General features: G+C 40.8%; 1 protein-coding gene across 1 annotated transcript; it reads left to right on the forward strand.

Annotated features, from left to right (window-relative positions):
• The first annotated feature begins 6,305 nt into the window (after positions 1-6,305).
• Positions 6,306-23,562, forward strand: LOC132105922 (bile acid-CoA:amino acid N-acyltransferase-like). The gene is made up of 11 exons (XM_059511462.1): positions 6,306-6,437; positions 10,388-10,590; positions 11,048-11,147; positions 11,277-11,467; positions 11,628-11,770; positions 12,256-12,375; positions 12,471-12,553; positions 19,063-19,153; positions 19,270-19,350; positions 22,648-22,789; positions 22,927-23,562. The coding sequence occupies exons 1-11, from the start codon at positions 6,334-6,336 to the stop codon at positions 23,049-23,051; spliced, it is 1,383 nt and encodes a 460-aa protein (XP_059367445.1). The 5' UTR covers positions 6,306-6,333; the 3' UTR covers positions 23,052-23,562.
• The last annotated feature ends 178 nt before the right edge of the window (positions 23,563-23,740 follow it).

Raw genomic sequence — 23,740 nt, forward strand, 5'->3', positions numbered from 1 at the left:
AACTGCATCCCCAAAGAGGCTGGTCAGGGACAAAGGGACCTTGAGGAACTGAACTTGTTGGTGTATCTCATGTCGACCAGACACAGCCAGAGGTGATGCTCCTGGACCACAAGTGTGGACATCCGTTCATCGGGAGTAATGCCAAAGATACTGCTGGTACGTTCCTTGTAGAGAGCATAGCACATTCAATTGGCACCTAAGCTGGTTGCGAGATCCCAATTCATTGATCATGATGTGACTCATAGTGACTGACTGAAAGGGAACCCTTGTTCTCGGATGGAGGGAACAGAGATGTTATGTTGTGACAACATTTGAGGTCTAACTTGGGAGCCTCAATCACCTCTGGATTTAAGAGAAAACACTAATGAGAATTGATGAGACTTGTGGATAAAGCATGCTATTTATTCTGAGGAGCTGAGTTTGTGTCCCGACATCAGAGAGTGGGTTATGGTTGTGGCATGGAGACATAACGTCTCCATTCCTTCCTTTAGGAAACAAGGGTTACATAAATAATGTACCCTCTTTGTCTGCCATCATGAGTAATGTCGTGACAACTTTAGGGGTTCTATGGAAAGCGCCATAACCACTGAATGCTGTGTAACCACAAGCGGAGCATGTCAAAGTAAATGCTCTGCATAAGTCATAACCTTCCCAAGGCCCAGCACACATTCTCTAATCTTGGTGCCTAGAGGGGCCAATAGTGTGTACATCGCAGCTGGAGGAGGTCATGCTGTAGTTCCATCCAAAAATAGCTTTTAACAGAAGGAATTTTAGGAAAAGACTGCTTCAGATCTTTCTTTCTTTTTTTCAGCTGGATGGATGGAAACGGTGGGGAAGTAGGTGACATGGAGAAAAAGATATGGACTAACCTATGTGGCAGTACAACTTATGGAGCGTGTCTCTGTGGCAGGTCCTACCTGAAAGTAGGTATGGATCCACTGCCAGGAGAGACTGACAGAGCAGGTCTGTCAAGGGAAGACACAGGTTTACCAAGAGGGAAACCTACAGTGGACCTACGCCATATGGACAACTGTCCCAATACAGGACTGATCAGAATTCTGTGCATATTAACACCATTACTGGGCTTGACGTCAGACTGCTCCTACAAGTCTGACTATTGGGGGTGCTGGAGCATGCTCAACCAGGATTTGCCATCTGGGGAACTCCACTGGAAAAAAAGGCACTCATATCTCCATGTGAGTGGGAATGGTGCAGCAACCATGATACCGAGCCAGTTCTTATCCGACAAATAGAAGAAACCAAATCTATGCAAAGGCTGTAAAACCTTGCCAAGGCATTAGACATTGCCCACCCCACAGCTGTGCAGCTGTCTGCCAGAGAGGAGATGTGTGCTAAAGCCCAGAAGGAGGTAAGACTTTGGGTGAAGGCTTGCTTAGACACAATGTCTAATGCCTTGGCAAGGTTTTATTGATGATATTATTATTGATGACTCTACCTTTACTGTACACAGCACACTCAGTGGAACCCATTCATGTCAGTTTCATGTAATATTAGATTATAATTTATATAAAACAAACTATGTACAATTGAAAAAATCCCACCTGAAACGTATTTAATGGGTCCTCTGTACATGTCCCATGGATGTGTGTCAAAAATTTGTATTTTTCATATGTGTATTTTTCATAAGTATGAGTGATATTGGTAATTAAACCATATCTAGTATACTCAGAAAACTCAACAGAACTTTCATTTCATAAAAAATGAATGTCCATGGAAACACTATTGAAAGGCCCACTTAATAAATTGGAAATTGTATATTCCTTTATGTTTATTTAAAAATAACATTCATATTGGGGCCAGGGCCTAGGGCCTAGGGCCTTTGAATGCTTGATTTTGGGGCTGTACTCAGGATATTCAACATAACCCATTCATACAACTTTCAGGTTATAAAATAACTTGAAAACAGTAAAAAAACAGTGTAATTTGCAGAAAAAGTGAATGTCTATGGAACAATTATGAAAGGCCCCCTGAATAAACTGGAAATGGGAAAAACCGCTAGGGCAAACCAGTTCAAATAATCCAGCGGTTCTCAATTCCAGTCCTTGTGACACCCTGCTCTGTACATTTTGTATGTCTCTCTTATCACTTTAGACGTTTGGGTGGAGAACTTATCATTTACCATAGGCTGGGAAGGTGAGAGGTTGTGGATGTTGACCCCTACAAAAATTATAACCCAGAGGGAGGCACGACTGGCACAGTTTGCACTGCCATTTACAGAAATGTATCATTAAAAATGCTACAGTGCAATTTCTCAGTTGTATATTATTATAGTCAGTGACATCATTTGCCATACCACAGATGTCAGGTGCGGCCAATGAGGAGGCAAGGACTCTGGAACAGAGTGTGATGTTTTTTTTATATGTTTAAAAAAACTGGCAGAACAACCCGTTCTCAAAAAATGAATAGAGACAAGAGATGACAAGGCAATCAGTCCTAATATAATTCAATCACACCAATTACTGCTCAGATACAAAACATTAAAACACAGAAGGAGTGTCACAATTCTGTCACCAAAGTCCAGAAGGCAATCATTACATTTGGACTGGTCAGGCTCGGCAGGAGATAGCTTGAGGAAGGTGATCCCTGCTGTAAAATCCAGCATAAACCAGAATGGATTTCAAGCTGGTCCAGGCTGCTTTATGGTAGTATAGTGCTGGTCTAGATGGTGGACCAGCATGTTCATGCTGTTCTCAAGCAAAATGGGGTTGATGGTATTGGTTGACCAGCATGGTCTTTCAGGGTTGAGTGTCAATAGGCCAGCTGTCTGCCTGCGAAGCAAGGTTTGTTCAGTAACAGTGGTTATGAGAAGAGCTCTTTTAATGGGATGTTTAGGGAGGCCGACCAGTTGAAGTGGAATAGGGAAATGATGTGCTGTACAAAAAGTTGATGCAAAATCCAAAAACTTTGTTTTATTGGAAGGTGCTAAAATATTTGCAGTGCAAAAGATAAAACAAAAATAAACAAAAACTGTACAAAAAGAAAACAGCAACAATGTGCTAATTTTGGCTAAACCAAATGGCCCAAGTTTGCAACACTGTTCAGTATTAGAGTCCACAATCAGAACTGAACTTCTTTCAGCCATACAGCCTATTTATAGGCTGAAGCCCCGCCTATAGAGCATACAACTAGGTACAAATGTTTTAGTTTTCGATGATCAAATTAAATAATATAAACACCCAACACAACAATTAAACCTTGCAAACAGGTAAAACAACAACCATTAACAGAGACAGAGCTTAACAACTAATTAAATGGCAAAAGAAGGTTTTCCTAAATCCCATGCCCCTCTGACATCACACCAAAATGGTATCTTCCACAGGAGGTGATGTGGCTATTGCTTTAAAAAGACAGATTGACCTGGATTATGGGTTTGGTCGTACAGAGTGTGAACCTGGAAGTTTAACTGCAAAAAGGTTTGTGGAAAATATGTGAAAAAAATAAAGGTAATTATCATATGAATTATTAAGTGTCCTGGCATTCTGTTATTTTTAGAAAAATAATAGCAAACTTTAAGGAAAACTATCAAGAGTTGAAAACTATGACTAACACAGATGCAACAAACTTTAGACTAAATAAAACAACAACTCCATAAACTTTCCTGAGGTGTACACAGATGTTAATAATGCCAGCAATGCACAGTATCAGTGACATGGGTGTATGTTTTAAAGTCCAAGTTTATAGAGTCACCAGGCTAACCTGTGCCATCCCCCCCCCCTTCCTGAGGTGTCCTAGAGAAGTAATCTGCAGCACAATTTTGTGACTCAGCTTTGTACAAAATTTCAAAATCAAATGGTTGGATGGCTAAAAACCATCTGGTGATACGAGCATTTGTGTCTCTCATACGGCCCAACCAGGTCAATGCCCTGTGATCAGTCTCAAGTATGAATTTGCGTCCCAGCAGGTAGTATCGTAAAGCATCCAATGCCCATTTAATTGCCAGACACTCCTTTTCTACTGTAGAATACCTAGATTCACGGGGAAGGAGCTTTCTGCTGATGTAGGCAATTGGTTGGAGCTGCCCTTGACCTTCCTGAAGCAGTACAGCCCCAAGGCCACGCTCAGAAGCGTCAGTCTGTACAGTGAAAGTCTTTCAAATCCTTCAGATGACACATATGTTCCTGCCAAGTTTGACTATAGATGATTATGTCATCTAAGTATGCAGCAGCAAACTTCTCAGTCCTCCTTAGGATCTGGTCCATCATCCTTTGGAAAGTAGCTGGAGCTCCGTGAAGGCCAAAGGGTAGGACACAGAACTGAAAATGTCCAAAGGGTGTTTTAAATGTGGTCACCTCCTTGCTCTCTGAACTTTTTTAATGTGACCAGGCCCACAAGCTACTTTCCTTTGTATTTTAACAATTGCCCACTTGAGACGTGCAGCATGCAAATGCCCACATTAGCTCCGTGCACAAAGTTTGAGGATTCATCTTGTTCATCAGAGTTCTACTGTTTGTTTCGGGGAAAAAAAATGCACTGAGAGAAAATTAATGTAAAGACCAAATCCAGTTTTGTCATTATAGTTTCACAGTCTAGTTTTTATTCATTTTCCCTCCACTGGTGAAATGGTGGGGTTTGTGTGATATTTGTTTCAGGGAGACATGTTATAGATGGGTTTTGTAGTTGTAGTCTGACTATGCAAATGCAGTTTGATTTTGTCCTTGTGGCTCAAGGTGTGAGAATATTAGCCTCACCCAACTTGATCTTATCTCTTGTTCACACATCAATGTATACATTTGTATTGGTCGGTATCTACCCCTCACTTCTGTGGATTATCTTCTTCCTGGATGTTATTAAATTAATTATTGTTGGTATATTCATTATCTTGGGCCTTCCTCAACACCGGTATACAGGTATACACCGGTATACTTCCTCAAAACTGGTATACAGATATTCTTAACCTATGGGGCTATCGAATGATGAACAAGAAACCTGGACCCCAAGACTTGTATGGTGAACTCTGTTTCCAGTACCGAACCTATAGGATGTTATGCATTCTTTGTCATGCACACAAGATTAACAAATCACTCTCTGAGATAACTCGTTGTTCTTGAGACATATTAAAGATGTGTTCTAAAGAAATTTATATTTAATGAACAACCCATCAGTAAAGTGTGGTTTCACTACAGTTGTTCAGGCTGCAGGATTGCTGAATGACTAAATAAACGTGATCAGCATGATGGTACAAAACAGTACATTTCTTGTCTATTACCAATCACTATTTATACCACCTTGCATTGCACTCCTGTTAATGTTGATTCAAAATGAGTTTGGACTTAGTTTGTAATCGAAAATATGTATTAACAGTAATAACATATTATAATATTAACAGCTTGAGATGGTTACAAAATAGATGTATGAGATGATAAAACATATACTATTAATCATACCAGCATGTATGCAAAATGTTACCAGAGAGAGCGAGAGAGAGAGATGGAATGCAGAGCACAGGTAAAGAGGAAGAGCAAAGTCCTCAAAAAGGAGAGCAAAAAAGAGGCAAAGAAAAGAGTGTCCCAAGAAACAGACCAAGAGAAGAGAAAGAGTGATTGTTACAGTCTTCTTTTATCCCTTCCTTGACCATATGACTGAAAACCAAACTTTCAAAGTAACCAATCAGCAGATTAAAGATTTTCCCACTGTAATAAAGGTTTTTACAATTAGCAGACCTCCTAATTGGAAGGAATTTCCTTGAGGAGACCTCAAGGAATTGAACTGCTAGTTTCGTCTGATCAGAGGAGAACTGGCCCCGCGACTGAGCCTGGTTTCTCCCAAGGTTTTTTTCTCCATTCTGTCACCGATGGAGTTTTGGTTCCTTGCCGCTGTCGCCTCTGGCCATTTTGCCATATAAGTTACCTATAAAGTCATATATATTTTTCACATCTGTACATTCTCTGGGTGGATGAAAATACAAGATTATAAAATATATAAAATCCCCAAAGAAAAAAAATATATATATTATGTGTGGTTCTTTTATTGGGATGATAGGTTCAGAACAATCCTGCCATGACTTCTGTAGACATGTTGTGTTTTGTGTTTGACGTTGTTGTTGTAATCAACTTAATGTGAATGTGAGTTTTTAGGTTTGTTTGTGCATTGTTTTCCATGCACTATCATGTCTATGTATGCTATGTGAGCAGAGTGTTCTACCCGCAAGCCAACATACCTGTGGGCCATGCCCCAGTTATGTTGCCGCCTAACCTCAATGTTCCCTGTTCTCACCTCAGGCTTTTTTTTTTTACCTTAATAAAAAGCCCATCAAGCTCTGTTCCTGAGTCATTGTCTTTCTCATTGCATGCACCTGCACAAACATATGCAATCATGTATCATTTAACTGCAGCATTTTTTATTTTTAAACTTAGGTCTGTGGCAAATTTGAAGATATTAAAACAAATGAACCACATGAACAACTTGATTTCCTTAAGGTAAGCCATTTGACTGTATAATCAGGTTTTTTCTTTTTTTTTCTTTTTCCAGGATGAGGAATTATATAAAAATATTTTGATAGCCACATTTCATTTTTATGAAATGTTATAAATGTCCTAATGTTTAAAATGTTTAATTTAAAAATATAAAATGTTACATTCACCGTAAATTCCTCATTTATTTATATTCCTACCGGTGAGTCGTTAAATTTGTATTATAATTATGTTACATAAGTACATACATTTTTTTACTACATAGTAACACTGTCATATAGGGGATCTTATTATCATGCCTATTATTAACATAAAGCACATATTCTGCATGACCATATTATACTTCCCTAATCCTCCCCAATACCTAAACTTAACAACTACCTAACTAACGATAAGCAGCGAATTAAGAGTTTCTTGAGGCAGAAGTCATAAGCCCTATTCAGACGGGGTTAGTTTAAACTACGTTTGAGTTTCGATTTTTACCAACTGATGTCTGCAATTTTTATGTACCAATTTGGATGCGACCAACATCTCTGTGTCTATTACAGAGGTGGGAGGGTCTGTTTTGTACATCTGGGCATCACAGAGATCATGCACTCTGTATGAGTGCATTGAGGATAGTCATTCGGATTGATTACCATTAGTATTATCACACAAACACCATGGTGATTCTTAATGGTTAGTATAGCAAAACCATGTTAATGTGTGGTTACTACATGTTTTGCAGTAAACCCATGCTTAATTTTCATAAAGGTACATCTGTAATTAAAACATTATGTAATTGAGTGCAGGAATGAACATGAGTAATCTTACCTGACGCTGATATTAAAATAGCCAGCCTTAACAGTTTACGTGACATGGCTCTTGATTTTATTATTGTTATCTTTTTTTATTATTATTTCTTTGTCGGGAAGCAAATATATCAACAGTAATTCATGTTAGCCAAAACACACAAGGAAACACGTTGTGAAATAAAATATCGCCTGCAACCACAGCCATTTGCATTCGGACGGGATAAGTTTTCTCAGAGGATCACTGAGTTTGTTGAAAAAGAGTAGGTAATTTGCTCTGGAATTATTACAGGGGTTGGGTGAGAAAAACACAGACGTGGGAGATTCGGACAGGATTAAAATCACCAAGTACGTCTGTGAAACACAAATTTCTCTAACGACCCCCTGTAAAACTAGTCCCATTCAAATAGGGCTTGTAGTTAATGTTCTGTTATTTAGCGAGAATTTAACTTTACAATAAAGTGTGACAAATTACAATATATGCAAATTAAGCAGTATAGTTTTTTTCATAAAGCAATTGCAAAGTTTCTTTGTGAAGTTGCAGAAATTTCTCATTTTTTGCACAGGTACCCTTTTGATTCTAAGCAGGAAATAAAACCACCTAGATGGAAACTGTCACAGTGTCTGGTCTGTGTTTCCCTGGGTGTCCACTATTGGTCTCACTTCCCCATATTCACCCAACAGGCACCACATTTCCCACAAAGCCTTGTCCCTTCATCACTGTTAATTGCATACCTGTTATTGCACTCAGCTGTCTTCACTTTTCCATATAAACCAGCCTGTTTCATTCTGTTTCACGGAGCCTTTGTTTTCCGTCACCCGGCTTTCTCATGTTCCCTTGTGTTTTTCTTGTTCCTTGTTTCATGTTTCTTGTTCTGGACTGATTTTTGTGGTGATGACCTCTTGCCTGTTTTTTGGCCGCACGTCTGTGGTGGTCTTCTGCATATATATATATATATATATATATATATATATATATATATATATATATATATGTAATGAATACAACCTTCATGATCATCGGGAAGAAGGAGGCGGGAACCGGCGGACAATCAAATAACATTTTAATTACCAAAAATAAACACAAAACAGGGCACCAGCCCCTCACGGACGACTGGTGCGCTCAAATAAAAACCAAAACACAACTAAAATCCCAGGCCTGGTCCTCTCTCGTCCTTTACTGTCGTCGCTCCAGTTTTATATCCTTCCATCTCCTCTGTGGGACTCAAGACCGGTGGTGGGTCGCAGGTGTAGCGGATTTCCCAATCACTCCACCGGCCTCACTCGTGTTCCCACATCCCTCGGCCCCGCCCCACTCGCCACAATATATATATATTATTATTATTATTTTGATAGAGAGCTCACAGCAGTTGGTCAGATTGGTCAGTTTTTCCGTCATATAAAATTATGCTCCCATTGATTTACTATCACTTGGCCCTCTGTAAATTCACAGCTGGACCACCAATCACAGAGCCGCAAACGCTAGGTGGAAACATTCTAATATGGAGAAAATGGGCAGTGAGTTAATTTAAGCATTCACTGAATAGGCAAATTTGAAGAGTTTATTTCCACAGAAAATGTAACTTTTTAGTGAATTGTTGGCCTTCTGGAAAGTATGTTCATTTAATGTACATCTACTCACTACTTGGTAAGGGCTCCTTTTGCTGAAATTACTGTCCCAATTCGGGATGGCATGGAGGTGATCAGTTTGTGGCACTGATGAGGTGGTATGGAAGCCCAGGTTTCTTTAACAGTGGCCTTCAGCAGTCACTTTGGTTTTAAAAAAACACAACGGACCAACACTAGCAGATGACATTGCACCCCAAATCATCAGACTGTGGAAACTTAACACTGGACTTCAAGCAACTTGTTATGCGCTTCTCCACCCTTCTCCAGACTCTAGGACCTTGGTTTCAAAATGAAATGCAAAACTTGCTCTCATTCTGAAAAGAGGACTTTGGACCACTGGGCAACAGACCAGTTCTTCTTCTCCTTAGCCAAGGTAAGACACTTCTGATGTTGACTGTGGTTCAAGAGTGGCTTAACAAGAGGAATACGACAACTGTAGCAAAATTCCATGACACGTCTATATGCTTTGACCCCAGCCTCAGTCCATTCCTTGTGAAGTTCACTCAAATTCTTGAATCGATTTTGCTTGACAATCCTCATACGGCTGTGGTTCTCTCGGTTGGTTGTGCATCTTTTTCTTCCAAACTTTTTCCTTCCACTCATCTTCCTGTTAACATGCTTGGATACAGCACTCTGTGAACAGTCAGCTTCTTTGGCAATGAATGTTTGTGGCTTACATGTGTAGCCTGGTGAACCAAACTGAGAGACCATTTTGAAGGCTCAGGAAACTAATTCTGGTGTTTTGAGTTGTTTAGGTGATTTGGCATGTCACCATATTCTGATTTGTTGAGATGTATTGGTGGGTTTTTGTTAAATATGAGCCAAAATCATCACAATTAAAAGAACCAAAGACTTAAACTATTTCAGTGTGTGTGCACTGAATTTATTTGATACACGAGTTTCACAAATTGAGTTAAATTAGTGAAATAAATGAACTTTTCCATGACATTCTAATTTGAGATGCACCTGTATATTGTAGTTTCTGTATATTTTGTAAAAGTTTAACTTTTTGAAAGGTGTATGTCCTGTTACATCTGGATATGCAGATGGATAATGATCCCCAAAACACCAGCAGGTCCCCCTCTGAATACCTAAAAATAAAAAAATAAAAAATAAGGTTTTGGAGTGACCAAGTCAAAGTTATCGTAAACACTTGATTACAGTTTTTTAATGTGTGTGTGTGTGTGTGTGTGTGTATAGGCCTTACGGATTACATGGACATTTTATGAACATGTTGAGTGGGGTAGAGTAACCCTATTTAGTGTCTGATTGGCAGATCGGTCTCAGACCATTGGTTTAGTTTAACATTTTAAATGTTTATTCCCAATTTAACCTTGAAATAGAGAATATTTTGATGTGTTGGGTAGGTTCTGTGGTTTGGTCTGCAGCTAGAATTGTTTTCACAATAAGAGGTATTTGGACACTCTGAATGAGATGTTTTCAGTCTACCATCATTATTCCATAAAACAACTGCTATTCTTTAAGGTAAGCCAGAATAGATTTCAGATGTTATTTTCACATGTATTCTCTGTATAGGTCTGTGAGCACTCAGATGAGGACATGCCCTTTGCTCTCTGTTCAGCCTGTTCGTGGACTGGTGGATGAGAAGTTTCAGATTGTGGTAACAAATTTACCACCAAATCAAAAAGTGACACTACACTCTCTGCATCAATCAGACGACAAGGACTTCTGGGAGGCATTTGGACACTATGTCAGTGATGAACATGGATCAGTGGCAGGTGTGTAGTACACTAATGCAGGATTTGATTTTGTCATTTATTGGGAGCAAGTGGAGTGAAATCAGGAGAAATGGGACAACTGCTCCCAGGGTGCCGCAGCAGAAATTGCTGCTCACCACTCCGGGTGTGTGTGTTCACTACTCAATAGTCTGTGTGTGCACTTGAATGGTTAAAATGCAGAGCACAAATTCCAAGTCACGTTACTTACTTTTTATGAAAACAGTACATATTCCAAAGCAAATTACCTACAGATTTTCAGCAAGGATATCCAAATAACAAAAACTTAAAAACTGGAAATTTTGATTCAGTTTCATTGAAAATACACATCTAGATTCCTGTGCTCATTTCTCTGGGCTTATAATAAGTTGCCACTTCTGTAATGATCCAGAAATCAAATAAAACTTTATTACAATTTGCAAGAACATGTTGTGGATGTATGCTGTCATATTTAATTCAGGGTTCAAAGATGAAAGTTTGGGAGGCACTTATGAAGGCACAGAGCCAATGGGGTTGCTGTGGAGCATGAAGCCCATACCAGGAAGTAGACGTGGACTCAGGTAGCTTTGCCTAGAGAAATGTGATAGTGTGGGCTTTTTTTTTTTTGTACCATTTTTAAAATTAGGGTTTAATTTTTATGTAAGGACTTTGAAAGCCAGAATTCACATAACTACTGGTCTTTATGCCAGGTTACTCAAGAGGGACACTTTCCGACCAGTGGAAGTTTGCATTTCAGTATACAGTGGGCATCTATCTCAAGGCTTCAGCCAGCAAACACCCTTGGCAACCAGTGTCACTGAGCGCTGGTACGTTGCACCAGGTGTAAAGAGGGTGAACATCAGGGAGAAAGAACTACGAGGAACATTATTCTTACCTCCAGGTACAAATATCCATATTAGATTTATAATCACCCAAAACCACTGAAGTTCAATTTTGACATTGATTCATATTGCCTGGTTTCCCAGGGGTTGATTTATATTCAATTTTATGTTAAAGAAGTAATGTAAATTACTTGAAAATGACTTGTCATGTGCTTTTAGGCTCTGGGTCATACCCAGGAGTGCTGGACCTGTGGGGAGGAGGTGGTGGTTTGGTTGAGTACCGTTCTGCCCTGCTTGCATCTCATGGCTTTGCATCCATGGCACTTGAATACACTCAAGACAATGATGCTTCTTACTTTGAGGTAATTCAGAACTTTTGGTTTAATAATGTGGATCACCTTGACATGACGTTTGATGTAGTTTGGCATTGTAATTACCTGCCTGTAGTTGCAGAGGAACTATTTCATTATTAAATGTGATCATATATGGAGTTGATTTCCCATATGCTTAGACAGCTGATTTTTGTCTCAATCCTGACTCCAAATTCTGTGTGAAGATTATCACAACATCTCGTAAACTGTGACAAAGAAGGTGGTCACACATGGGATAAATGGTAAAATAATAATAATAATAATAATAATAATATAAAATAAAAAACACTGAATCCACCCTTCGCTCAAAATGTAAGTTCATGCAAAAAAAGAAAATAAATTAATTAATTAATTAATTAATAAATTGAGTGCATGCAAACCTGGACCCAAAGTCTGGTTATGTTATGGGACAACTGTACATTGTATTTATATATCCTTTACAGATATGCATGTTTATGTATACATGTTTCATGTAGAAAGCGTACCAGATCCTGAATAATCATCCAATGGTAAAGAAGGATAATTTGGCTGTTCTTGGGCTAAGTTTGGGAAGTGCCATCACACTCAGTATGACTTCCTACTCCAAAGTCATTAAGGTTTGCTTGGCACATGTAAACACGTGTATCTACATTTTAAATGCATATTATTTGTATAACATTAAATATTTTGGTGTGTCTTTTTTATTGTGCAGCCCCAGTGTTGTGTGTGCATAAGTGGAAGTCATCTGATGCCTGTTGATAAATCCCTCTCTGATCTCTTTGAGCTGATGAAAAAGTAAGACACAGAAACCATAAGGATGTAGGATGAGAATGTTATGGCGTTACAAGTGTTTAGAAGTTATCATAATTTTAATTACACAGAGTCTCCCCACAATCATTTGAGCACTTAAGTCACAGTAAAGTGTATGTGTGTGTGTGTGTGTGTGCGTGTGAAGTGTGAAGTAAAAAACGGTATGAAGCACCAAACAGAAAATAATTACATAAAATCGTCTCTAGGTTACGTATGTAACCCTATTTCCTCGAGGGAACGAGACGCTGCGTCGAACAATGCGTTGGGGAACGCGTTTAGTGTGAGCGACTCTGAATATCGTTTGTAATCAGTCCAATGGAAGAGCGTGACATCACAGGCGGGGTGACGTAAGCGACCAAGAAGCTATAAAAGCGTGTTCCGCTCAGCTGGCGTCAGCTTCGAGTACTAGCAAGCGGGGGTATGGCTCTGAGACGCAGCGTCTCGTTCCCTCAAGGAACTAGGGTTACATACGTAACCTAGAGACGCTCCTCTTCAGGAACTCGAGCTGCGTCGAACAACGCTTTGGGGAACGAGTACCAATGCTGCCAGACTACCAAACCCCTGCCTAGTGTGTATCCGAAGAGCACAGCTTAGGACGAGAGGACAGAAGCGCCTGGAGTGACTGGCATGTCTAGGCCATAGAATTTAACAAACGTAGAAGGCGTGGACCACCCGCAGCATTGCAGATGTCCAGCATGGATACACCTGCTCGGAAGGCCTTGGAGGCCGCCATACCCCGAGTAGAGTGAGCCTTGGCTCCCGACAGCGGGGGACGACCAGAGGACACATAGGTGGCGTTGATAGCCTCGACTATCCAACGACTAATAGTCTGCTTAGAAGCAGGAGAACCCCTCTTGGGGGGACCTTAGCATACAAGCAATTGGTCAGTTTTTCTCCACAGGGCAGCTCTGTGGACGTATGCGTCCAGCGCTCGAACTGGACACATACAATTTAGCTTCGCTTGGTCGGGCTTCCAAAAGGGAGGAGGACTGAAGGCCTGCAGCACTACAGGTCGTGGTGTAACAGAGGGAACCTTAGGAACATATCCCGATCTCGTACTCTCCGCAGAGAGGTGATAGCCAACAGAAAGGAGGTTTTAAGTGTAAGATGTCTGTCTGAAATATCTTGAATAGGTTCAAAAGGGGGTTTGCACATTGCCTCTAACACCACAACCAAGTCCCACGGGGGAATACGGGACCGTACTGGAGGTCTCAGCATCAGCGCACCGTGGAGGAAACGTGTAACTAGGGGGTGTCTTCCCAAAGACTGGCCATCGAGAAGGGCGTGGTAGGCCGCAATGGCCGCCACGTAAACCTTCAGCGTGGAGTGGGTCAACCCTGCAGAGAGCCTGGCCTGTAGAAACTCCAGAACTGTACCAACTGGGCAGTTTGCTGGGTCTAGTTGGTGGTCTCTGCACCATGAGGTGAAGAGTTTCCACCTCAGGGTGTACAGTTTCCTCGTTGAGGGAGCTCTGGATTGGAGGAGGGTCTCAACAACCTCGGTTGAGAGACCAGCTGCTAATAGTTGTGCCCCCTCAGGGGCCACACCCACAGCTTCCACAACTCCGGGCGAGGGTGAATTATCGTGCCCTGCGCCTGTGAGAGTAGGTCTGTCCTGATTGGTATCTCCCACGGAGAGCCGTCGAGGAGCGAGACCAGGTCTGCGAACCATACTCGGCCCGGCCAGAACGGGGCTACTAATAACAGACGGACCCCGTCCCGGCGTACTCTCGCCAGAACTCCCGGGAGCAGAGCAATAGGGGGAAAGGCGTACAGACGAAGCCTCGGCCAGGTCTGTACCATAGAGTCCAGTCCCAGAGGAGCTGGATGAAGTAGAGAGAACCAAAGGGGACATTGTGATGTCTTTTGAGTCGCAAAAAGGTCTACTTGAGCCCTGCCAAACACTCTCCATATCTGCTTCACCACCTCTGGGTGAAGTCTCTATTCCCGGGCCTCGGCCCCTGCCTCGACAGTATGTCTGCTCCCATATTTAGTTTCCCAGGAATATATACTGCTCTTAATGAGAGGAGTTTGCTTTGGGACCACACCAGGATCTGGTGCCCCAGCTTGTACAAAGGGCACGAACGCAGACCTCCCTGGTGGTTGATGTAAGAGACCACCGATGTGTTGTCGGTGCGCACCAACACATGGTGACCCCTTAGGTCTGGGAGGAAGTGCTTCAGTGCACGATAAACTGCTAGCATTTGTAGACTATTGATATGCCATGTTAGATGGCGACCGCTCCACAGACCACGGGCAGGGTGGCCACTCATGACTGCACCCCAGCCGGTGAGAGATGCGTCCGTCGCTAGTATTACACGGCGACAAGGAACTCCCAGCACTGGGCCCTGATTCAAAAACCAAGGTTTCTTCCACATGTCTAAGGCACGGAGGCAGTGCCACGTGACCTTGATAGTGCGAAGTAGATTGCCCCTCGGGGAAAATCCCTTGGTCTTGAGCCACCACTGTAGGGGTCTCATGTACAGCAGGCCAAGAGGTGTCACGTTGGACGCAGCTGCCATCAGACCCAACAATCTCTGAAATTGTTTGACAGTAAGTGACTGGCCTTCTCTGACTCTCTCGACTGAGATGAGGATCGACTTGATATGAGCAGGGAAAAAACGTACCTGCATCGCGGTCGAATCCCATACTACGCCTAGATAGGTGGTTCTCTGAACCGGAGAAAGTATACTCTTCTTGGCGTTCAGTCTCAAACCCAGCTCCCCCATATGTGCGAGAACGACATCTCGATGCCGAGCCACAACCTGCTCTGAATGAGCTAAAATCAACCAATCGTCGATATAGTTGAGAATGCGGATGCCCTGCATGCGCAGGGGGACCAGAGCCGCGTCTACACATTTTGTGAACGTGCAGGGTGAGAGTGCAAGGCCTCGATACTCGATATTGATAAACTTCGCCGCAGAAAGCGAACCTCAGAAACTTCCTGTGTTGTGGAAGGATGGATATGTGGAAGTATGCATCTTTGAGATCTATTGTGACAAACCAGTCCTCGGACCTGATCTGAGCTACAACATGCTTGATTGTGAGCATTTTGAACTTCAATCTCATAACTGAACGATTTAAGACCCTCAAGTCTATAATCGGACGCAACCGCCCATCCTTCTTTGGAACTATGAATTACCGGCTGTAAAATCCGGACTCCCTATCTTGAGGAGGGATCACCTTGATGCCCTCCTTCTCTAATAGGGTTTATACTTCCTGTTCCATAACCAGACCCTGCCTGGGGGCGACTATCGTCGGGATGACCCCGTTGAATATTGGTGGCGCAGAGCCGAACTGAATACGGTAGCCTTTTTCTACTGTGTGCAGGACCCATTGAGATACATTTGGCAGTAGTTTCCATGCTGCTAAATAATTTACTAAGGGAATCAGTCTCTTGAGACTGACTTCTGGTGTAAGAGGCCCCCGCAGGGGCGGCGAGTGTCTCAGCCCCGCTACGCGCACGGGCGGAAGATACTGAGACCGATGCTCGCTGGGGACCGCTGTGCCCTGAAACACTGGCAGGGTTGGCAGATCGGCCCCCAGAGGGTGCTGAGGCGAGACAGGCACCGTGTACTGCGGTGTGTACCGCTCTACCCCAACAGAGGCTGCCCTCTGAAACCCTGGGCTTTTGGCATCAGGGTTTCTTGGCCGAGGACTTCTTAGCTTCTATGACTGCCCTAAGATCTTGTTTAGGCTTAGAAGACCTCGGCCGAGAGCGACGCTCTCAACTGTCCTTCTTAGTTCTGAGATATCATGGGACTTGATCTCCTCTCCCTCATCTAGCTGTTTAAGCAGGTCGGATTGGTACACCTGTAACACCGCCATGGTGTGCAGACACGCACCAGCCTGACCTCCAGCCGCATACCCTTTGCCCACCAAAGCCGATGTTGTTCTGAGTGGCTTTGAGGGCAATGCTGGGGCCTTCAGAGACGATGCCGCGCCGGGGGACAGTTAGCTCGCGAGCGTCTGTTCCACCCGGGGCATCGCTCTATAGCCGTGCTCTCCCATCCCCACTACGTTGCCGTAGTAGTCAAACGAGGGGATGTAGAGGCAGGCTTAAAATGGGTGTTTCCACGACCTGGCGATCTCATCATTCAGGTCGGGAAAGAATGGAAGGCCCCGGCTGGGAGGTGGCTGACTCACGCGCAGGAAGCGTTCATCGAGCTTGCTTCGCTGTGGTTCAGTCGTTTTTTCGGCGGGCCAATCAATGCTTAATTTGGCCACCGCGTGAGTAACCACCTTAAAGAGCTCCTCATATTGCGGAGAATGGGGTGGTGAATCCCTGTCAACCGACTCCACATCAACCTCCTCGGAGGAAGAGAGGAGGAGCGTCGATCCCTCTCCCTGGGTGGAAGGAACCACAGAGCGTGCTTCCAACTCCAGAGATTGGGCGCCGGATCTGGCGGAAGTGGAAGGAGATAGGGACTGGCCCGTCTCCATTCCCTCCACCAAATCCACTTGCGAACCCCACAAGTGCAGCCGCCGTTCTGCCTTGGCAGATGTGGGACCAGCACTGCGGGGAACGCTGGTGAAGGCCCCCTCCTCGAAGAGGGCCCTCCGGGAACGAAGCAGCCGCACCGACATACGCTCACAGTGCGGACAGTCAGCCCCCTCGAGAGCCGACTTAGCATGCTTCACTCCCAGGCAAACCACGCACAAGCTGTGTGTATCCCCACCCGTTATATATCGCGGGCAGGGAGGAACACACAACCTATAATGTGATTTGGAATCGCCATCAGTATGCTTGGATTTCGCCTTGCTCTTTGGCATGACTTGGAGCTCTAACTGGACAGACAACAGTAAATAAGACTCACAAGACAAACAAGTGACATTCACACACAGAGCACTTGCTGAAAGACGTGAAGCTGACGCCAGCTCCGCGGCACGTGCTTTTATAGCTTCCTGGTCGCTTACGTCACCCCGCCTGTGACGTCACGCTCTTCCATTCGACTGATTACACACGATATTCAGAGTCACTCACGCTAAGCGCGTTCCCCAAAGCGTTGTTCGACGCAGCTCGAGTTCCTGAAAGAGGAACTGAATATATAAGTTATATAAATGCAAACATATTAACATATTTATAGAAGTAAATTTGAATATACAGTTATAAGTCTGAAAATGTAAAAGTAAATCAAAATATATATTTATAAATCTGAATAATATAAATGTAAATCAGAATGTATAGATGTAAGTCTGAATATATAAATGTAAATTGTTAATGTAGTTATAATTCTGACTATATGAATGCTAATTGTAATATGTAGATGTAAGTGTGACTAAAGAAAATATAATAATTAATAATAATTCATTACATTTATATAGCGCTTTTCTAGGTACTCAAAGCGCTTTAACATAGACAGGGGGTATCTCCTCATCCACCACTAGTGTGCAGCATCCACCTTGATGATGCGACGGCAGCCATATTGCGCCAGAACGCCCACCACATACCAGCTTACTGGTGGAGAGGAGATAGTGATGAAGCCAATCAGCAGATATGGGGATTGTTAGGATAAAAATATGAATTGTTTAAACACACACACACACACCCATATATATATATATATATATATATATATATACAGTATAAATGCAAATCATCAATATATGATTGTAAATCAAAATATATATTTATATTTATAGTTACTTATTAATATTTATCCCAAACATATAATTGTAAATCGGAAAATATACAGTATATTGTCTACATCTCAATATAATTGTATCTTTATTATCAGGCAAGTCTATATATATAATTGAAAATGCATCTTGTTAATCTAAATCAAAATGAGCTTTTTCCCTCTGCTTGAAAAAATGCTGTCTGTAGTACCAAAATATCCTCATAGTGAGAGTGTTCATCTTTTCTACACAAGTCAAAATGACTAAGAGGGATAGGGAAACTGTTAGCAACCTCATATGTTTACAAATAGTGCTTTTATTGAGATAACTGGAGAAGTATGAGGTGGACAGCAATAATTACAATAATAAGTACAATATCTGCATTGATACATGTACAGGATACATAGGCATACTGTTTTCATAATAATAATAATAATAATAATAATAAAATCTTCCTATATTGACATGCCTAATAATAAAGATATATTTATTTTGAGAAGTAAACTATATATTCAGATTTGCTTTTATGTTCTCAAGACTTACAAATATACATTCTGATTTACAATTATATAGTCAGAATAATAATCTGTTTCTTCAGACTTTTAACTATATATATATATATATATATATATATATATATATATATATATATAAATATATATATATACATACATACGTTGTATATGACTTGCCTTTATATTTTCAGTTTTTTTTATCTCTATGTTCACACTTACCGTATCTGTAGATTACAACTTTCATGTAGATATTCAGATTTTTTTAAGTACATATTCACAATTTACTTTTATCACCATATCTAAAGTTTCAAACATCTAGGCTCTTGTGTGGCTCTTACTTCTTCTTACATGTTAATTCCAGCTATGCAGATAAGCTATGTGTGAATGAGGACAACCAGGTTATCAGCAGAAATCTGGTTTTATCGCTTCCCTGTCAAACTGGCAAAGTTGACGTGAGTATACAGTATATCAATATGGATTTGTTGATATGTTTGTTCTGTCTAGTTTTATATCTATTTTTAATAATTTGCTTTCCATTAACACCAATCATCTTTAACAATGCACACAGGTTGGGAGAATAAAGTGTCCTCTTCTGTTGGTGAATGGTGATGATGATCAGACTATTCCTGCAGTGGAATCTGCTGAAGACGTGAGTTGCATATTTTTTTAGGTCTGTCACATTAAGCTTATGACTAAACATTGCTTTCTGCTGTGACATAAAAAACTTTTAAAAACCTTTTACTCACCAACTAGGTCCATCTGCGATCCCCACAAGCTAATTTTCCTCCATTCCTCAGCAACTCCTCCGAATTAATAGGCTATTTTCTGTCCTGTTTTTGGCTCCCTCATCAGAACACTCTGTTTGAATAAGCGTGGCAGGTTGTAGACTAGGAAGTAAAAGCCCATTGCTATGACTGGCTAACACTTGTGTATGTTTGACAGATGGATGAATAAATACTCAGTAAATATCAAACTATCTGTAATAACAGACAAAGAGAAATTACTGTTGGATCTAGGGAAGTAATGATTACTGGTAAATTCAACTCAAATTGTGAAACTCGTGCATTAAATAAATTCAATGCACACAGACTGAAGTAGTTTAAGCCTTTGGTTCTTTTAATTGTGATGAGTTTGGCTCATATTTAACAAAAACCCACCAATTCACTATCTAAGCAAATTAGAATATGGTGACATGCCAATCAGCTAATCAACTCAAAACACCTGCAAAGGCTTCCTGAGCCTGTAAAATGGTCTCTCAGTTTGGTTCACTAGGCTACGCGATCATAGGGAAGACTGCTGATCTGACAGTTGTCCAGAAGATAAATCATTGACACCCTTCACAAGGAAGGTAAGCCACAAACATTCATTGCCAAAGAAGCTGTCTGTTCACAGAGTGCTGTATCCAAGCATGAGAAATTTGAGTGGAAGAGAAAAAGTGTGGAAGAAAAAGATGCACAACCAACAGAGAGAACCGCAGCCTTATGACGATTGTCAAGCAAAATCGATTTAATTTGAGTGAACTTCACAAGGAATGGACTGATGCTGGGGTCAAAGCAAACAGACTTGTTTAGGAATTTGGCTATAGTCATCGTATTCCTCTTGTTAAGTCACTCCTGAACCACAGACAATGTCAGAGGTGTCTTACCTGGGCTAAGGAGAAGAAGAACTGGTCTGTTGCCCAGTGGTACAAAGTCCTCTTTTCAGATGAGAGCAAGTTTTGTATTTCATTTGGAAACCAAGGTCCTAGAGTCTGGAGGAAGGGTGGAGAAGCTCATAGCCCAAGTTTCTTGAAGTCCAGTGTTAAGTTTCCACAGCCTGTGATGATTTGGGGTGCAATGTCATCTGGTGGTGTTGGTCCATTGTTTTTTTTTTTGTTTTTTTTTTAAACCAAAGTCACTGCACCCGTTTACCAAAAAACAAAAAAGAAAAAAAAAAACAATTTGGAACACTTCATGCTTCCTTCTGCTGACCAGCTTTTTGAAGATGCTGATTTCATTTTCCAGCAGGATCTGGCACCTGCTCACACTGTCAAAAGCACCAAAAGTTTGTTAAATGACCATGGTGTTGGTGTGCTTGACTGTCCAGCAAACTAACCAGACCTGAACCCCATAGAAAATCTATGGGGTATTGTCGAGGAAAATGAGAAACAAGAGACCAAAAAATGCAAATGAGCTGAAGGCCACTGTCAAAGAAACCTGGGCTTCCATACCACCTCAGCAGTGCCACAAACTGATCACCTCCATGACTCACCAAATTGAGGCAGTAATTAAAGCAAAAGGAGCCCCTACAAAGTATTGAGTACATGTACAGTAAATGAACATACTTTCCAAAAGGCATTCTAAGGTATTCTAATTTGTTGAGATAGTGAATTGGTGGATTTTTGTTAAATATGAGCCAAAATCATCATAATTAACCTTTTGAATGGTACGGTCCCACATATGGGATTCTTATTTCCATGGCCCTGGTAGTATGGTCCCACATATGGGATTCAGAACAGTCGGTGTCGTCACATAACTGCCAAATTCAAACTGCGTTTTCGCACGTTGGCTGGCGCTGAGCCAGAGATGTGCACTGCTCTTGTCATAGTATCACAATTATGCAGTGTTATTAACATCATATTGCATATTTTAGGTTTCAGAAATATATACACATAAATACTAGTAAAACAATACACTTAAAGTTAGAAAAATACACACATATGTCTATGGAAGCAATAATAGCAATCCATTTAAATTTAATTTGCAGATGTTTTTTTATTCATATCAGATACCCATGGTGTAAGGAACTATAAAGTTCACTCTATTCTTTACCCAGTTCACCCGCCACTTATTATTTGTATTTCGGGAGAGACTGATAAATTTACATGCTGTAAATCCAACTGACAGGACTCTCTGCACTGCAGTGTGAACAAACATGTCGACACCCATCTCACATTACAGATCACTAACAAGATCATTTAGAAAGGTTTTTAAATGACAAAACACACTCATTTACACATATTTATAAATTGGAATATCAGATTGTTCATGACATGGTATGCAAGTTTGTGAATGTTTTAAATTAAAAGAAAGAAAAACAAAATAAAAGAGGTCCATCTGTCATACTGTGTTATAGTTGACGTGGTGTTTCACGAGACAAGACTGATGGGTAGCTATGGAAACAGTAAGGGGAATGTTCTAAAATAATGGTCATCTTAAAAAAACTCACTCTGGGGGGACCGCTAGAATATTTTAAACTCACCACTGAAAAGGTTAAAAGAATCAAAGACTTACATTACTTTAGTCTGTGTGCTTTTAATACACAAGTTTCACAATTTGAGTTGAACTACAGATCTACTTTTTTAACATCTCCAGCACATTTTAACAATATTGTGATAATAGTGATAACCGTGATAATTTTGGTCACTATAATCGTGCTAAGAAATTTTCATACCGTTACATACCTAGTTGGATCCAATAAAGTCGGCACAGCATCGTCTTTTAGTTTCAATCTTTCTGAAAATCCCATATGAAGCTGTGATTTTTTTTTTTTTGTAAACAGATCTGCGCTAAAAAAAGTTAACAAATAACCAAGTTCTCACTGATCCTTTCTGGAACTTTATTAAAAATAAAGTTCATTCACTCTCTCCTAAATTTGTGATCAGAAGGAAGAAAATACAAAGACTGTGTTTTTCCACTGTTTGGCACTGAACAGTATCTTGTTGTCTTCGGAGCCATATTTATAGTTACATTTCTGGGTAAATCTACATGTTCACCTCTCTCGTTATTAATACACTAGATGCACAAATCGGTGGGCGGGGCTAAACAGGCAGTGATGTAGAAGCAGACATTGATCTTCTTGTGGAGGAGGGGCTTATCCACACTTTAAAAATAAAAAAAAATAAAAAATAAAATAAATGTATTCTCACCAATGATTTGGATATTAATTATAAACCTGTTAAACCCAGGTGGCGTTGATGATGGAGAAAGCAGGAAATCGGCACTTGTTGGAAATCCTGACATATCCTGGTGCAGGTCATCTTATTGAACCTCCGTACTCACCTCACTACCGTGCAACTAACTATAAACCAGAGTGGACAAATGAGAGAAGTATGAATGCATGATCTACTCTCACAATTCTTCTTATTGTTTATAAGACAACTCAATGTCAATAGTAATTTTATGTTTAGACTTTATTTGTGATTGTGTATTTTACTTGTGAATGTGTGTTGTTATTGTTGCTGCAGCTGTCATGCTGTGGGGTGGACAAACCAAGCCGCACGCATATGCACAAGAGGATGCATGGAAGAAGATATTAGCATTTCTTTGGCAGCACCTGGCAGCACCTGTCAGCACCGTGACTTCGTTTTAATTGTCACCCATTTAAATGTAACTGTTTTAAATCTTTGGTTTATTTTTAAATTATGATATTTTGATTCTTAAAGTTCTGTTGGAATCCATCTTGAGAATGAGAAAGGTTTAATTTTAACATTTTGTTGAGAGATACATTTAAAGATTTTATTTCAGAGTTTAGTTTCAGTGTAACTTCTTACAGGTGATGAACGAACAGCAGGAAGTTGATACAATCACCCATTTATCCATGTTTATGCTACTGTCCATATCACCAAATAATGATCATTAAAAACCGATAATGAAATTAATTGAAAAAGAATTTATCTATTAATGGATTATTGATTAATTGCATGTTAAAACATCTGCCAGACACAGCAGTTTTCAGTGCTTCAAAACTGAAATGATGCCAGGATGAACTGTAATACGTTTCTGAAGTTTTTCATCTATAAAACGGGTTGTTAACCCTCCAGCATCCTTCGCATAACAGCCCTAATTTGGGCACGAAGGTCTCAGGTGTGATTCCAAATTTATGAATTAATGCAATTTTTTTTATTTTTGGGGTGTTTTTATTGATTTATTTACCTCTAAAAGTACCATCTTTTTAGTAAATTTTTTTTTGTTATATTTTATATTTATTTCACTCCAGTAAAAAAAAAAATCCAGTAAGTTCATACAGCTGAAACGTAAAAAAAACCTTGTCACTTGGGT

The sequence above is a fragment of the Carassius carassius genome, chromosome 26 (assembly GCF_963082965.1).
Source record: "Carassius carassius chromosome 26, fCarCar2.1, whole genome shotgun sequence".
In the NCBI taxonomy this organism is placed as follows: domain Eukaryota; kingdom Metazoa; phylum Chordata; class Actinopteri; order Cypriniformes; family Cyprinidae; genus Carassius; species Carassius carassius.